The 17,968-nt window shown below is 57.7% G+C and overlaps 1 protein-coding gene across 1 annotated transcript in view; it reads left to right on the top strand.

Annotated features, from left to right (window-relative positions):
* The window catches only part of KCNG2 (potassium voltage-gated channel modifier subfamily G member 2), a 47,095-nt gene extending 32,299 nt beyond the window's left edge, over positions 1-14,796 (top strand). Inside the window, exon 5 of the mRNA XM_061170019.1 lies at positions 14,008-14,796. Within this exon, the coding sequence (XP_061026002.1) occupies positions 14,008-14,796 (789 nt within the window). The remainder of the gene's footprint in view (positions 1-14,007) is intronic.
* The last annotated feature ends 3,172 nt before the right edge of the window (positions 14,797-17,968 follow it).

The raw sequence follows: 17,968 nt of genomic DNA, 5'->3' as shown, positions 1-17,968 counted from the left end.
CATCGCACTCGGGATGTGACCCGGGCCCGTGGCGGGGGCCTCCGTCTCCCCAGCCGGTGTGGAGACCGCAGGGCAGGGCGACCGGGAAGCCGCTGTGCCAGGAAACAGCCCTCTGGTCGCTTCCCCTCCCTCCCTCCTGGTGCCACCGGGGGTCCCCATGCCATCCCCGCACCCCAAGTCCGCACGGACCCCCTCCGGCCTCCAGGGGAGAGACTGGCCACTGCCCTCGGCTTCAAGTGAGGAGGCCTGAGTCCTGGTCTCCCGACACAGCCACCTCGATCGGGCCCTCAGACAGTCCCTCGCTCCAGGACGCAGCGGGGAGAGAAGCGGACAGAGAAGAAAGCGGTGGAGCCCAGCGGGCCTGCCTGCGCCCGTCCCCTCCCAGCCCGTCCCCACTGAGGCCCCTCCCTGGGCCCAAGCGGGGAGGACGGGCGTCCCCTTGTGTTGCAGTCAGTGCCAGAGGACCCCGTGCCCCGCTCCTCCACAGCAGCCAGTGTCGGGGCAGCTGTGAGAACATCGAACGTGCCTGGAAATGAGTGGGCATCAAGGGTCTCTCCCCGTGTAGGCGAGGCCATGGCCTCAGCACTCCCCTCACGGGGTTGAGGTATTTTGCTTTATAAGCTGCACGTTTAAGACAGCAAAATTCATCCAGCACCAGCCAGTCTGCGGGAACAGACCTGAGCATTCAGGTGATTTTAGGCTCACTGAAGCCTGGAATATTAAGTGTAACATGAAGGAATGTTTTTAATGAGAAGACGTCAACTATTGTAATTCAGCAAACTGGCTATTCCCAGATGAGGGGCTTGTGCTGTTGATTTTACCCCAAATTCTAATTTATCAACGCCCGTGAGATCTTTGGTGAGGGTCGGGGTTACTCCAGTGGGTCGGCTTTCTTTGTGGGATCCCCGCGTTGGCAGCTCCCAGGGAAGCAGGCTGCACCCCGAGGAGTAGGGTCTCAGCGAAGACTGGGGGGATTGGGAGAGCTCCTGTTTTCTGATGTGACCTGGCAATGAGCATCTTGAGAAATAAACCCTGCGCTCCGGTGAGAACGGTCATGTGGGCTCAGTGGGATGCAGAGCTGGGAGAAAACAGCCACCAAACCGCAGATCCTGCCCTGGACGCGGCCAGCCAGGCCCCTCGCCCGCCCAGCGCGCCTGCCCAGACGGCCTGTACCCCTGCTCCCCACCAGCCTGAAGCGTGCCCACTCTTCAGAGAGTTTTCCGTGATGCTCCTTTACGGAAGCTTGGCAGGTACAGAGCCGTGTCCAGAACAAAGTGAAAATAAGATGAGAGGTAATTGCTGAAGCCTGAATGCATTTCACTGTCTCTGCTCCCGAAGCCTCTTCATGAAATTGTAAAAGTGGTGCAGTAGTGCGTAGGCAGTCTTGTAGGCACTTGGTTCCCGTAACAGGAACGTCGAAGCAGTCCTGTTATTTGGTAATTTTAAGCGTTCCCTCCCTGCAGCTCTTGTTTCCAGCCCTTCCTGTCACATTTGCTAACGGATCTTCCACCACTCGACCACTCTGCTCATTAGGTCCCCAGCTGTACCCGTCGGGGGGCGGGGCTGTGAGCCCAGGCCCCAAATGCTGCCCCACGGGGGCCTTGCGATGCCTTCGTGGGCTCCAGTCCCTGGACGCTGGGCCTGGCCAGTGCTGGGCGACCTGATAACAATTTGCCTGGCTCTAAAACAAAAAGCCATTTCCTGGCTTTTTAAATTTTCATTCGCTCACTAGCAGGCTAACGTCTTTTCGCATCTCCGCCTCCATTTGTACTTCCGACGATTTCCTTCTTCATCACCTGCCTTGGGTTGTTTGTTCTTGATTCTGTGTGTGCGTTGCGGACGCTCCCCCAGCGTGATGACGCACGTCTACTGCTCCCCTCCTGCGCAAGACGAGCTGCCAGCCTCCGGCCGGGGTCCCCCGCCGCGCGCTCCCCTGCTCAGCCTTCCCTGCCCGCCTCCCCCTCCGTCCCCTGCCCCAGGGATGTCCGTGCAGTGTTGGCACGGCCCTGGGTCCTACAGAAAACCTTGGCTGGTCCTGCGGGTCCACAGCGCTGCCGCTGCTGAGGTGGCCGTGATGGGCAGGGCCCCTGCCCCTGGCCCCGTGCATCTGTGCCTTTGGCTGCCGGATGGATGTGCTGAGGTCGGCAGGGAGGGGCTGCTTTCCCGGAAAAAATAACCTGCTGAACCCAGTCAGAAAGCGCACGGAAGCCAGGGCATGAGGGCCCTTCTGGTCGGCCCCAGGAGCCACCTCCTGCCCAGGTCACAGGAGCCGGCAAGCGTCGCAGGGCCAGCGCCCTGTGCGTAGCATCTCTGCTCCTCTCGGAGGGACCGCGACTGAACCCAGCAGCCAGGAGGGTGCCATCAAGTCGCTGCCGCCAAGGGCTCTAAGGGGGATTCGCACAACTGTGCGTCAGGGGCGCCGCCCGGACGGGTGGGACCAATCCCGGCACAGGACAGAGAAGCGGAAGCACGCCTATCTCCCTGGAAAGAGCCCGCCCACCACTGCGGGAGGGCTTCCCTAGGAACAAGGACTGAGATTGGTGAACAGACGAAGAGCAGAGCCTGCCCACTTCGCGCCGTTGCCTGTGACTCAGATGGAATTCAGGTTCGTGGCTGGGAACTGTTCTCCCCTGAGATGGACGCCCTCTTCACTAATGCATGGGCGGTGTCGCTGTCTGTGATCACCTTGTTCATCTGTGTCTGTCTGCGGCTCACGTGGGTCGCTCCCGCGAGGGTGGCGGGGCCCTGGGGGCAGGATGGCCGGTGCTCACACTCTGCCAGCTGCTTGAGAGGGTGAGTGAAAATCCTGTAGCTCAGACGTGCTCGCAGCTGTGAGCACCGAGCGGTTTCACTCCTCGGTACCGGGTGTGAAGATGCTGGTGGCTGCGGTTCCGTCTGCTTCTTGAACCCCTCCAGCATCTGGGCCGGCACATCGTTCCCAGGAGGGACCAGCAGATGCCGGTGGGTCCAACGGGAAGACAGGCTCATTGCAGCCAGGCAGAGGGTGGAGTACTTCGTAACCAAGGTGTCTTCGTTCCTTTCCGTGTGACCACAAAACTGGTTCATGGGCTGTTGCCAGGAAAGTGAATTGACAGCTCTGCTTCAGTGCAGACAACTTGAAATGAGTACATTCATTATTTCTACGTAGATGACTGTTTGATCTTTTTAACCATTTGTTCTCTTAAGTGGATTTAATATTCCTTCCCCTAATTATCTATTTGTACTACAAGAGCCTGTTACCATAGATAACCAGAAAAAATAAACCTCAGTTCAGCTTAAAGTCAAACTATCATAAATTTGTAGTTGGTGAAATGAGTTCATAAGTATTTTCCTTAAGGTACTTATGGGCGGCAAAAAGGAGATCCGCACACAAAGCTGTTAATGAGGGACTAGCTAAATTAGTAAGGACAAACCCTTTACTCTTCGAAGTGTCCAGTCTGTGACAGGGTGGCTTCGTGACCCTGCTGATGCCCCAGCTGCAGACGACAGCTTGGCTTGGCTGTTTTGCCAGACACAAGGTCCGCGATGGATGGATGGAGGGATAAGAATCTGTCCAGAGCACACACAGGCAGCAAAGTGATGTGAGCATTTTAAGAGTCTAATTACACCCTAGATAAACACAGGGAGAGCCTGCAAGCCTCGGGGTCTTTGGTGGAACGCTCCCTGGGGTCGGATCCCTCAGGCCGGGGCGACAGGCGTTCAGGCTGAGCTCAGCGCTGCCCTCGCAGTTACGAGTCCCACCCTCCCGCCCTCCGGCCCGGCTCCTGTTCCTCTCCTCGTCCTCACACCTGGGTTTATCTACGAAGAGTGATGGCACACAGTCTAATAGGGTCATCAGGCTCCTTAGCAGGACGAATGCCATTGAATCTTTGATGCTCTGAAATGAGAACGAAGCAGGGGCTGGAGGTGCAGCCAGGCCAGGCCTCTGCTGGCCGCCCCCACCGCCGGCCCACCGAGCCGCTGGCCACCCCTCAGCCTCTGCTACTGAAGAAACACGGCCGGCTGTTTATTTTCACTAGGAAATCAAAGCAGGGTCGGTGTCGAGTGAGGGCCGGGCTGTGGCGGCCGCACCTTCCGAGAACAGTTCCAAAACCACTTGGTTTCCAGAAGCCCCTGGTGTGGAGCCAGCCTGACCTGTCCCCTGTGCTCCCACTGTCCCGACGGTGCCCCCCCAGGAGCCCTGAGCCTGGGAGCGGGTTTGGGGTGCAGCCGCGTAGGGGGTGGGAGAGCCTGCCAGGACCGACCTCAGCCACCCTGCACCCCCCCGCGGGCACCTGGGCGACCCTCCTCTGGAGGCGCTTTCTCCCGACGGGGGAGAGTCCCACCTGCCGGCATCGGGACCCCGACGCGGCTGACGGGCCCTTGGTGCGGGCAGCTTCCACATGGTGCCTCGGCCTTCGGAGGAGGAGAGGCCTGTTGGGAAAGGAAGCCCACGGCGAAGACGGGCGAAGGTGGAGCTTGAAGGAAACAGGAGACCCCAAGGAGCCTCACTGGTACCTGTGGAGGCCCGAGGGGAAGGGCCGCGTCCACAGAGCCAACGGGGGTGAGAGCGGCCCTGAGGTGTAATCACAGTGCCTGGTTGGAAGGGTTGGCGCTCGTCTAGGGGGCTCTTAGAGACGACGTGGAGAGGTGGGGGGAAGGAAGGAGTCGGGGGGTCGAGCCAGGAGGGCAGCCGTCACTGGGAGGAGGTCAGGATGAGCAGACAGCGAGGAGGACGCGGGGACCCTCAGGCTCTGAGACGCGAGGGCCCGGCTCCTGGGTCGACCAGCCCCGAGAAAATACCCAAGAACTTCCACGAGAGAGGGAATCGTGATGGGTGAACAGTCCCCATGGCGCTGGACCTCAGGGGAGAGACCTTGGGGCAGACCTCGGGGTGGAGTGGGCCTGGGGGTGGCCCTCAGATGGACCTCGAGGAGGAGCTCTGGGTGGCCTCAGGGTGGCAGGCTTGGGAGGCCCAGCTGGCCATGTTCGGGTTCCGACTTCTGCCAGCTACACGGTCCCTTCGGTTGGAAATGCATTGACTGAGATTTAAGCACTTCTCCCTGTCGGTGTTAAGCTTCACCAGCAACGCTGAAAGCTTGGACGTGATGGGGCAGCCCCTTCAAACTTCCGAGTGGAAATGGACTTTCTGCCCATCGCCTGCATCAGGCCAGAGCAGTCAAGCATGGAGGTAGAATAAGGACTCTCCAGACACGCAAAGGCTCAAAGATGTACCCGCCGCGTACCTCCTCTCAGGGGGGTACCAGAGGATGCGCTTCGGCAGAAAGATGGAGTAAACTGAAGAGGAGACACCGCATATCAAGGTGTACGAGGAGCTCCAAACAGAGAGGAACCGAGAGCCGCTCTGGACCACAGTTTGCAGCAAGAGGGCAGAGGCCCCGGGAAGGGGAGGCGGGTCTTGGAAAGGAAACAGAACCCTCTGACGTGTTTTCAATTTGGAGAAAATACACCATGATTTATAGCAAGCTAAGCAACTTTAGAACAGGGCCATAAAACTTGAGGAAAAAACCAAAACATTTTATGAGGGAAAAAAATGTAATGCAGCGTAGCCCACAACCTGGCTCGGCAGTGAAGCGTCTCCACCTTATCTTAGTAGCTACAGATTTTACCTCAAAGCGTGACACTACTATTTCTAGAGGAAAGGGATCATGGATGTGGTGGGGATGGTGTAAGAGAACCGAATCCTCAGCTACACAAAGTCATAGAAATGTATACAGTTAATACATCAGCAAATAGCTAGGTAAGCCCATTATTTAAAAGTATGGAAGTAACTGTTAGAAGGAAGAATTGAAAACTGTTGCCCCTGGGAGATGAGTCGTGGTAGGAATACTGTTTTTTCCTTTATAAGTCTATCTTTTTTGTTTCGTAAAACAAAAATTAAATTAAAAACGTTCAGTCACCAAAACTCATTCAAGAAGGAGTAGATAACCTCTGCTGATTACAGAAATTTAATTCATAGTTTAAAACTTTCCAAAAACGAAACTCCAGTCCCAGATGGTTTCACTGGTGAATTCTACCAAAAGTTTAAGGAAGAAATGATACCAGTTCTGCACAATCTCTTCCAGAAAATAGAAGAGAACACTTCCAGTATTATCCTGGCACCAAACCAGACAAAGACACTACAGGAAAGAAAAAAAACACAGACCAGTATCTCACATGAACATAGATGCAAAACTCCAACAAAATGTTAATAAATCAAGTATGGCAATGTGTAAAAAGGGTAACACATCATGACTAAGTGAAATTTTTCAGGAAAGCAAGCCTGGTTCAACTTTTGAAAATCAATCAATGTAATTCATAATATTAACACAGCAAAGAAGAAGAGCCATCTGGTCGTCTCAATAGATGTCAAGAAAGCGTTTGACAAAATTCAATATCCATTCACGATTAAAACAAAAACATTCAATTCTAGAAATAGAGGGAATTTCTTTAACCTGGTGGAGAACACCTATTTAAAAAAACCTACAGCTGATGACATACGTAATGATGAAAGATAAATGACAATGCTTTCTCCCTGCCATTGGGAATAAAGCCTATTTATTCAGCATTGTTCTAGAAGTCCTACCCTGTGCAATGAAGCAAGAAAAAGAAAGACAAGTATATGATGGGAAAGGAAGCAATAAAACTATGAACACAAAAAAAATCCCAAGAAATCCACAAAAAAGCTTGTAGAATGAATGAGTGGGTGCAGTTACACGGGGTCAGCACCCCCCTAGGTATTTATCCAAGAGAAGTGAAAGCGTGTCTCCATGCAAGCCCCCAGCTGCTTGCATCAGCCCCAGACTGGAAGGCACCGCCATGCACACCCATGGATGAAGGGGTAACTGGCACATCCATGCAACAAGCCATCAGCAATAGAGAGCAAAGCAGCACGAGTCTCAGGATACGACGTGGGAAAAGCAGACTTGGAAGTCTGCACGCGGTGTGAGTCCGTTTATGAGGCGTTCTGGAAAAGGCAGAGGGATCCGTGGTTGCCAGGTTGCGGTGGGGACAGCCTGGCTGTAAGGAGGCGGCGCGGGGGCCTCGGGGATGGTAGCGGTGGCTCCACGGCTCCACCCCCGGCCTCACCGGAGCGCGTATCCTTCCACGTAAGCCTGTGGGCACGTGTCTGATGGTCCCTGAGAACCCACTCCCCAGACAGGCTTTCCAGGGTACGCACCCTGTGAAGGCTTTGCAGATGTATCTGTGAGACGTTCGTACCGATTTATACTCTGCCCAGTGTCTGGGCCCCTCTCGATCCTTGGCCTGGGGCAGTGGCCCCGTGACCCTGTCCTGGTGGGGAAGCGGGTGAATTGCGGGCTCCTGAGGGGGACAGCTCAGCAGTTTCTGATGCACGTGAAAATGTCCTTGTCTATCAGCCAGAGGCTGCCGCAGCCCTGGAGGAACGCGAGCAGTTTCGTTTGGTTGGTTTTTCGGTGACGGTGGGTGATAGTGTCCACGTAAGGTTTGCGTCCGGCACGGAATCTGATGTGCGGCTTCGAGATTTCTGGATGTGCGGGGACATGGACAGCGTGGCCACACGCCCTGCGTCCACGTCTGCGGTCAGCTCAGACTTGCCGCCGCGGTGACAGAGCTGCTGCCTTGGGGGCAGCTGGCCTTCGGTTCTCGAGGCACAAGGAATTGAAGGATGCCCAGTGACTATTCCAGAAGGACAATAAACTGAAGGAGAGGGGAGGGACCCAGTGCCCAGGGCAACGCCTGCCGGAGCATCACGCACAGACTCTCAGGCTGGTGCCGAGATCCCGTCCCGGGGGAGGGGGCGCGGCGGCCTGCGGCCTTTCCCCGGGAAGGGAAGTCTCCCGTGGGACCAGGCAGGACCCAGGGCCCTGGGGGAGGTGGCGGTGCCTCACAGGAGCCCTGGCGGAGCCCATGAGGGGCGCCAGTGCAGGCTGTGCGGGGGGAGCTGCAGCCTGGGGAGAAGGCCCTGCCTCCAGTGCTGGGGGCCCTGCCCACCCCCATCCAGCTGCCACCTCAGCCCCGCCGCTGTGCTTCTGGCCTCCTGCCCTAGAGGACGACCAGGCCACCCGCACCTCCCTGTTCCTTCTCCCCCCTCCTCAGGAACCCCCTTGTCTGTGGGGGACCCTCCCTCCCACCCCCAGCCCGGCTCTTGCACCCCCAGTGAGAACCCACTGCACCTGGTCCCGGTGAGTGGCGGGCCTGTGATGGTCGCGCGTGGTCCAGCCTGCGGAGCCCAGGGGTTCCTTATGGCAGATGCGCCCTCAGCTCCCCGCACCCACGGATGGCCGGAGGTGGAGGGGCCGAGAGGGGGTCAGGGCTCCAGTGTGGTAGGGACCCAGCCAAAGAAAGGGGCTCTGGGTCCTGGGATTCCCTTTGCTGCTCCTGTGTTTCCTCTATGGAGCTGAAAGGTGCTTGTGATTCTGAAGGGGGAGCCCTTTCCCTGGGCTCTGGGGGTCGTTGGTCCATTTGAGTGGCTCTGGCACATTCCAGGCCGTCTTCCTGGGGTCAGAGGTGGCCCTGCAGTTCTCACAGGAACACCCCCGCGGGACGTGAAGGGTGGTGTGGCGGTGAGACGGTCCCACCCACTGAGACCAGACACGGAGGTCCCCACTGCCCGCGACCGTCCCAGGGTGTAGGGTCCGCCTTCTCTCCCTCCGGAAACGACCACTCCGGAGTCTCCGTGTCCTCCCCAAGCCCCCGAGACCCGAGCCCTCCCCTCCTGCCCCGACAGCGGCGGGGGTGGCAGCCGTTAGCAGACGCCCCGTCCGGCCCCGACGGTCAGCCCCCGGGGGAGCAGAGGGCACGAGGAGCAGACGACCGGGGCCCCAGCCTCGAGCCGGGCAGGCAGGGTGTGAAAGGTCCCCTCGGCTCGGGCAGGGGCGGCATCGCCCCGAGGCCGGCGCACAGCATCCCGTGCGGGACAGCTGTGGCCTAATTACTGGCGTCAGTGAAAGTGCAGGCAGTGGGCCCTTCAGAAGTGGGTGAACCAGCGGAACGTAGATTTAGCGCTGACCCAGTTTTGGCCAAATAGGCCAGATGTGTCAAATGATGATAAATCAGCGTCATTTTCTGGACTAAAAGTTCCAGAAATAGCTCCCTCCAATGAACCTCCTGGCTGGTCCTTCAGGGGGTGAGGGGAGGCGCTCACAGTACGCCTCTTCCCGGACCCACCGGATGGACCTGGCTCCAGGCCGGTGCGCTGGGGTCGCTCCTCCAGCACGGGCCGGGGCGGCCGGGGCCTTTGTCCCTCCCCCCACCAGCACACGTGGCCGCAGCCCACCTGAAGGGGAGCCAGCGGCTGCACTTGGCCCAGGGATGATGGGGGACCCAGAGCCCAAGGTCGGCCCGGACGAGGGGGCGTCGTCGGGGGTGCTCCTGGGGCGGTGGGTCATGGGACCCCCAAGCACCCCTTGGGCTGAGGTCATCAGAGTCCTGAGCAGGTGAGGCAGGTACGACCCTCCCACTCACCGGCCAGCGGGTCCCCTTCCCCCGCCCAGGGTTTCCAACCCTGTCAGTCCCCGCGGCCCCAGCTGCGTCTTCCTGCCTAAATCCAGTTTTCCTGGAGCTGCTGTGTCCTAAGTCCCCAGGCCCAGCGGGAGGCCCATGCCAGGTGGTCAGAGGCCCGGGGCATCAGTGCCGCCTGGGGGGTGCTGTAACCTCTCAGAGCCTGACAAGGGTGTGCCCCAGGCTCACCCTCGGGGCTTGGAGTGCCCACCCCCCGCTGCTCGGGAGTGGACTCCGCTTTTCCACCTGTGCGCCCCACGAGCGGGTCCGAGACCGAGATGGGGTGGGAGCCCTTCGTCCAGCTGGAGCCGCCATCACCTCTGTTTGAGGATGGACCTGCCCAGTGACATTCAGGGGTTTATCCTAAAGCTGTGACCTTCCCTGGGGCCCACCCTTGTGTCCGGGGCCACGTGGGGAAGTAAGCACATGGCCGGTTTTTCCAGGTGCACGACCAGGAGGGTGACTGATGTAGAGGCCAAGGCGCTGGGCTCAGACAGCTCATTAATGAGAACGCCAGGCTCCGCTCGATACACGTAAATCGCCCTGGGCACTGGGAGGCTGGCTCAGAAAGTGCAAATCGGAGAGGTTTGCGGGAGTCGGGGTGCCCCAGGTTCCCTGCAGACCGTTGACACATTGGTGTCTGGCTTGCGGAGCAGCCCTGCGGGGTCCTGCTCACCTCTGCGCCCTCAGGGCACCGAGGCCAGTGCTGCAAATGTCTTCTGAACCACGACCTGCTCCCTGTTGGGAGCACCAGGCGGGTCCTCACCTCCGGTCCACGTGGCGATGGAAGGTCACCACTTCTTGCTGGGCGGGGACTCAGAGGGACGTGAGCCAGGTGGGGACGGTGCAAGGCCCCGGGTCCCCTCACGCCCGGTGTGAGCCGGACCGAGACTGAGAGCAGAGAGCGTGAGGGGCGTCCGCTGAGTCTGGTGTGTTCTCCTGCCCTTTCCTCCTGTTCCTCAGCAGTGATAGAGGTAACCTGGGGAGGGGGTTTGGGCTGGCTGGGGGCTCGGGGGCAGAGGTGCGACGTGGCCAGACGGGGGCAGCTGGGGAGGTCTGCACGCTCTCTGGCTTCTGCTCTGGACGCCCCTGCACACGGAGCCCCGACACCGGGGTCCCCACTCACTGTCCCCACCCAGACAGCCACACACTCTGGGATTAATTAATAAGTCTTTTTTAAAAAATAGCTTTGCTGATATATAATCCACACACTATGCAATTTGCCCAGTTTGAGTGTACAGTTCAGCGGGTTTTCATGTTTGCAGCTTGTGCCGCCATCACCACCGTCTGATTTTAGAGCATTTCCGTCTCTCAAAAGAGACCCAGTGCCTTCAGCACTCACTGCCCGGCCCTATCTCTCCCCCCACCAGCCCCACGGATCGACTTTGTCTTTATAGATTTCCTTGTTCTGGATCCGTGAGAACAGAACCATCCAGCACATGTCTTGTGTAACTGGATCCTTTCACTCTGAACTATCTTCAGGGTTCGTCTATGCCGTAACAGGAATGAGCGCTTCATTCCTTTCCATGGCCTGATAATGTCCCATTGTATGGAGCTACCAAGTTTTGTTGATCCATTAATCATCGGATGGACACTTGGGTTGTTTCCACTTTCTGTGAGTCATGCGGCCACGAACATCCGTGTACAGTTTCTGTGTGCACATGCATGTTGACTTCTCTGGGCTCACGCCGAGGAGTGGAATTGCAGGGTCACGTGAGGAACTGTATGAGGAACAGCCAGGCTCTTTTCCAAAGTGACTGGACGGTTGCATGTTCCCATCAGCAGTGCACGATGCCCTGATTTCTCCAGCACTTGTTGTCTGCTCTTTCATTCTGGCCGTGCTGGTGGGTGTGAAGTGGGACCTTCGAGTGGGTTTGATCTGCACTTCCCTGATGATTAACGGTGTTGAGACCCGTTTCATGTGCTTCTTGGCCACTTGTGTATCTTCTGTAGAGAAAGGTCTATTCAGATCCTTTGCCCATTTTTTTAATTGGGTTGTTTGTCTTTTTTTATGGTTGAGTTGTAGGAATTCTTTCTATATTCTAGATACAAGTCCCTATCGTATATGATTTGTAAATATATTCTCCCATTCTGCGGATTGTCTTTAAAGACCTCATCTCCAAAAAGTCACCTTCTGAGGTACTAACAGGGCTTGAACAGAAGGATTTTGAAGAGGAGCAGTTCAGGCCATAACAGTGTCCTTTGAAGCGATTACGTTTTAAATTTGATTAAGTTTAATTCATCTATTTTATCTTGTTTGCTCCTGCTTTTGGTATCACATCTAAGAAGACTCTGGGATCACTGGTTTTCAGCCTGAAGACCTTCCTTTAGAGTTTTTGTAAGGCAGCTCTCAGTTTTTGTTTATCTGGGCAAGTCTTTCTGTCACCCTCATTTTTTAATGACAGCGTTGCTGGATGTAGGATTCTCGGGCAGGCGGGTGTTCTCTGAGCAGTTTGAACACGTTGCCCACTGCTTTCTGCTGAGATGTAGGCGTAATCTCACCAGAGTGAGCTCTCAGGTGACCTATCGCTGTCTCTGCTGCTTCCAAGGTTTCCTCCTTGTCTTTGGTGGTCAGCATTTTTCCTGTGATGTCTTTTCCTTGCTGGAGCTCAGTGAGCTTCCTGGTTGTGTAGGTCCTTGTTTTTCAATAGATTTGGAAGTTTTCAGCCACGGTTTCTCAAACACTCTTCTTCTCCTCTCCTCTCCCCTTCCTGCTGGTACCTGGATTCCTTGGTGCCAGTACGATCCTTGTGTCCCTCTGTTCTCAGCCTGCGTAATCGTCACCAATCGATCTTCAAGTTCACCAAACCTTTCCTCTGACAGTTCAAATCCACTGCTGAGCTCCTATAGTGAATTTTTTGTTATTGTACTTTTCAACTTCAGAATTTCCACTTGGTTCTTTTTAAATTTTTCTTTATTGATATTCTCCATCTGATGCAATAGATTGTCATCATACCTTCCCCTACTTCTTTAATCAAGTTCTCCTTAGTTCTGTGAATGTACTTATAATGGCAATTTTGAAACTTTTTGTTAAATTTGATGTTTGGTCACTCTCATAGGCAGTTTTTGTTGCCTGATTTCTTTTCTGATGTATGGGTCATACTTCACTGTTTCTTTGCCTGCCCTATGATTTTTTATTGAAACCTAGACATTTTAGATAATACAATTTAGGAACACTGGATATTGCCTTCCCCTGCCCCCCAGTTCAGGGCACGTTACTGTTATTTGCTTGTTTAGTGATTGGTTAGATTATTTTAGTGAAGTCTATTCCTGCCCTGCCCCCTGCCACACACACACACACACACACACACGCACACGCACACACACACACACACACACACGCACACGTGTTCAGCCCTTGCCGCTGCTCCTCTAAGAGGCCCAGTCACCGTGGGAGGACACTGGTTTTGGTAGCACTTGGGTCTCTTTCCCTGACCGAACTTTGAAACTCCTCTAATTGCTGGCTGATTGCTCTATTGTTTTCAACTGCCCTTGGGCATAAATTCCTCTAGAAACCAATCCAGCCACATTGTGGCTCTTAGGATGGAACAGTTTCTGAGGTCGGTGCTGATATTTGTTCTGACCCCAGGAGGGCTCCTCCAGTTCTGTACCCCAGTTCTCTCCTGCAAACTGGCCACCCCACAGCCTAGGCTGTGTCTTCATTAGATCCACAAATGTCCTCTTGTTTTCCTTCACTGCAACCTCTACCACTCTTGAGAGCACCCTTGGGTTTGAACGTCACCATTTTCTGTTGCAAATGAAGTCAGTTCCTCTGGGAAGTGATCAGGGGCATCTCTCTTACAGTCTGCGTCTCCCCTACACAGCACCTCTGTGCCAGGGCTCTGGGCCTGGGGGTGGGGCAGTGGCAGGCTCCTTCCTTGGTGACCCCCATTCTCTGAGCTGAGTGCCCTGCAGAGAGACGGGGAGCCAGCGGGCTGAGGTCCTCTCTGTCGTCTCTCCTGGCATGGAACCACCCTCACAAGCTGGGGCGAGGGCTCTGAGGGTCCCGGCGTTCTCAGGGTACAGCCTCCATTCCACTGCAGGAGTGGGGGCTGCGTGGGAGCAGGTGCCCCTCTTCCCAGCCGCACTCCCCGGGGAATCAGCCCACGGGGCACAGGGAGCCCCGCGTTGGTGGCTGCAGCCTCGGGAGTGCAGCCCCCTCCTCGCTGAGCTGGGACGCTGCGGGAGTCTTGGTTCAAATACCAAAGACTCTCCTTTTTAAACCAATTTCCACAGATTTTCTTGAATACGTTTTTCATTTTCTGTTGTCCTTAGGAGTGTTTCCAGAGGCTTTAAATGGTTGTTTTTTAACGATTTTCTCTGGTTTTGCTGGGGAGCTGGCCAGCTGAGCTCTGCTTGCTCTCCTGTGGGAAGCCAACCTCCTAGTAAATTTTTGTGGTTTTTATTTTTACAGGAATTGGGCTTTTGTGGTTTACAGCCCTTGCCCTTGCAGTGGCACATGTGCGCGGGTGGGCGTCAGGAGGAAGGGCAGCCCGGGAGGGACAGGCCTCCCTGCCCCCAGCACGTGTCCCCTTCTCCCCCCAGGGCGAGTGCTCCCCCAGGTGCCGCAGCCTCTTCGTGCTGGAGACGGTGTGCGTGGCCTGGTTCTCCTTCGAGTTCCTGCTGCGCTCGCTGCAGGCTGAGAGCAAGTGTGCCTTCCTGCGGACACCGCTCAACATCATCGACATCCTGGCCATCCTGCCCTTCTACGTGTCGCTGCTCGTGGGCCTGGCGGCGCGGCCGGGCGCGGGCGGCAGCAAGCTGCTGGAGCGCGCGGGGCTGGTGCTGCGGCTGCTGCGCGCGCTGCGCGTGCTGTACTGGATGCGCCTGGCGCGCCACTCGCTGGGGCTGCGCTCGCTCGGCCTGACCGTGCGCCGCTGCGCGCGCGAGTTCGGGCTGCTTCTGCTCTTCCTCTGCGTGGCCATGGCCCTCTTCGCGCCACTCGTGCACCTGGCCGAGCGCGAGCTGGGCGCGCGCCGCGACTTCTCCAGCGTGCCGGCCAGCTACTGGTGGGCCGTCATCTCCATGACCACCGTGGGCTACGGCGACATGGTGCCGCGCAGCCTCCCCGGGCAGGTGGTGGCGCTGAGCAGCATCCTCAGCGGCATCCTGCTCATGGCCTTCCCGGTCACCTCCATCTTCCACACCTTCTCGCGCTCCTACTCAGAGCTCAAGGAACAGCAGCAGCGCGCCGCCAGCCCCGAGCCCGCCCTGCGCGAGGACAGCACACGCTCCGCCTCCGCCACGGAGGACGACGGCTCACAGGGCCCCGACGGCGCCGGCCCGGCCGGGGACTCCGTGGCCGGGCCGTGGGCATCCGCGGGGCCGCCCTGACCCGGCGGGGCCGCGGCACCGGCGAAGAGGCTGCTCCCCCGGAGCTCCAGGACCAGAACCGCGTTCTCGCCTCCCGCCGCGCACGGAGGGACAGGGACGACTTTGGGGGCCCGACTCCCTTTGCCGTGCATGTTGCTCGACCCGCACAGCCCAGAACTTGGCCCGGGGCTGACCCCGGCCTGAATCGGGGGTCAAAGCCATCCTGTGCTTTGAGTAAAGAGTTGACCTCCGAGGAGCATCACCAGGCTGTTCTCCGCTTTCCTTGTGTCTCTGGAGTTTTGAGTCCATGATGGCCAGCTAAAAATAAATGCAACAATCCCGGAAGCTCCAAGCCTGTAGCAGATGCCAGAAGGCCACACTCGTCCCCAGGCCTCACCTTGACCTTCCCCTGCTCGTCCCTGGTGGGGCGCAGTAGGGCTGGAGAGGGCACAGCCCCTTCCTGCTCCTGCCGTGTCACCCAGAGTGGGCCGTGCCCCATCAGAGGGGTCTCCCCATCACATCTGCAGAAGCCCACGTCCCTGCCAAGCGACAGGGACAGAGGTGTGACACTGATGCGCACAGCACCCCAGTTCCTTCGGGGGCGGGTCCCAGCCCTGACCTCTGACCTCCCTTCCCTGGCACGAGCTCCGTGGGGATCTTCCAGGATCCCTCCTCACCTGTTCGCCCCTGAAAACGCCCGGCAAAGCTGAAGGCCTGCACGTCAGCCGGACCCCGCCCCCGCCCGGGGTGACTGCGCTGCTTCTCTGGAGGCGAAAGGACTCTCCGCTGACGCGTCGCTCCTCACCCAGCACGGCTGGTCGTCCGGGAAGAAACCGCTTCTTCCTGCGGGGCGGGGAACCTCGCCGATTTTCCCTCCAAGGGTTCGGTCAGCGGTGGAGTGACCCAAGGCAACTGTCCCCTGTCCTCCCCCCCGCCCGCTGCAGTGGCTCTGAGGGCACCCAGGCGCCCTGCAAGACCAGAGGCCACCTCGGGTCACGGGATGGGGTGCCCGTCGGCCGTCCTGCTGGGAACCGCGGGTGTGTGGGGAGGGGCGGAGCGCCCGCCGCTGGCTTGGCCGTGCCGTCTTCCCACCGCCACCCCGACCCCCCCACCCCCCCGACACGGTCCCGCCGGCTGCGCTCTGGCAGGCTCCGCTGGCTGTGGCCTCGGTTGCGCATCTGGGTTGGGGGCCGGGAACTGGCCAGGTCCCCGCCGGCCTGCTCCCTCATACACGCCAGGGAAACCCGGACTGGAGACACCCCTGTGGGACAGCTCTGTGCGTCTCCTGCAAGACGTGATGTTGCCGTCGCTGCTTCCTGGCCACCTGCTGAAAACGCTCGAAAGCACTGCAGGAGGGAGGGCAGGAGACTGAGTTTGCAAGTGCAGCTGTCCCAACCCCCCCAAGTGCTGTGCAGAGAGCGATGGTCAGTTCCCGCCGACTCACGACTCGCTGACGCGGGGGCACTGGGTTTGGATTGCTCTGGCCACCAAGCCAGTGGGCAGGCTGAGTGGGCCAGGCACACGCCTCTGCACCTCAGTTTCCCCACCGGTAAAACCAGAGTGATCCCGAAGAACCCTCTGGCTCCACAGCCCCAAGATGCAGAACCCTGGTCCCCGCCAGAGCTCTCTGGTTGACCCCAAAACGTCTGTAAAGCGTTTAAGGGGGTGACTTGTGTCTGTGACATTCCAGGAATCAGCCAACACTCCCCTTCCCCTCAGGGCTGCTTTCTGCACATGCCGTGCGTCCTCCCTTGGGCCCGACGGGCCCTCCCCCCCCCCAGCTGACCCGCATGTGCCACTCAGACTGAACAGGGCAGCTCCGGGGCTGAACGTGCTCCACTGTCAATGTTGAGGGTCGGAAACCCCCATATTTGCTTCCAAAATAGCCCCAATTCCTGTACCCGTTATCTTCGGGGAAAATGCATCCCCCGCCCGCCCCGCGCGCGCACACACGCACACACGCAGTTTCTTCTTGGCCAGCCGGGTGCCAGGGCTGGGGTGGCGAGGGCAGCTCGGGAGCTGTGGGCAGGGTGCCGGCAGCGTTTGCAGCCCTTCGTCTGCTCGACGCTTTCAGAAGCTCAACTGAGTGAGATGAACTTTCTCACGCGCCCCAGGAGCTGGGGCAGCAGCACCATTTTGTTCCCATTTCCAAAATGCTATCCTTGTCAAGAGGAAGAGCTATAAAAAATAGGCCATTTAGGGTTTTGGGGAAAAAGTGAGCTTCATGTATTGTTTCCACTAGAAGCCCCACGTCTCGTGGGGCTATTAAAAACGTCTGCCCTTTCCCCGGTGGATGGCTGTGCCCAGAGCTCGGGGTTCAGCGCTCTCTTGGCCGGGGCAGCAGCTGGGCCTGTGACTCTGCTCTGTCTCTGAAGGGCAGCTCTAGGGCTCGCTCCTCAGGGGAACACAGGAGCCTTTTCAGTGCCGTTCTTGGCTCATTAGTGAAGTCCCCAAAAGGCACCTTCATATATTTTTTTGTTTTTTTACTATTTGAACTTACGGCCTTAATTTTTTAATTAAAATAGTTATTTTCAATTAACACATTATCAGAAGGAAAACAAAAATCCACCCCCAGAGCAGGACCCCTGTCCTGCGTGATTCAGTACACGGGCTCCAGGGTCCACACCGAGGCTCCCTGGTGCCGGGGGCGGCCACGTCGGATGTCACCACCTTTGATCAGCTCACTCAGACTCTCCGAGGCCAGCGCTACAGGCTGGCGTGACTGACTCATTGAAAAAACTTAAAATATATCGCTTCCATGTATTTTGACTTTGTTGATTTTTTTGGTCTTGCCCTCAGCATAAATACTCTCCGTGAAAAAAAAAAACTGCTCGGCACAAACGGATCCAACCCTGCTTGCTATACAGAATTACCGGTTTTCCTTGAAACACTTCTTTTGGCCTTTAAAGGAGACACTCCCCAACCTTCTGAGACATCCCGTCGTTAGGGGGACTGTGCGACTGGCGGAGACCCGGGCGCCACCACCTCCCCCCGCCTGGCCCTGCTGGCGCAGGGCGGTGACTGTCCCCGGGGGCCTGAGGGAGCAGCCCCGGTCTCACAGGGGCCGGAACTGTCCCCCGATGAGGAGACGCTGGCCCAGCCCTTCCCTGGGGTCCCCTGAGGTGAATGAGGACGAGACCGGTCCTTTACTCTGCCCTGGACCCCCCACTCCGACTCCACTCACAAGGCCACG

The sequence above is a fragment of the Eubalaena glacialis genome, chromosome 15 (assembly GCF_028564815.1).
Source record: "Eubalaena glacialis isolate mEubGla1 chromosome 15, mEubGla1.1.hap2.+ XY, whole genome shotgun sequence".
In the NCBI taxonomy this organism is placed as follows: Eukaryota; Metazoa; Chordata; class Mammalia; order Artiodactyla; family Balaenidae; genus Eubalaena; species Eubalaena glacialis.
Note: the sequence above shows the minus strand (reverse complement) of the source record. Positions and strands in the feature narration are given on the sequence as shown.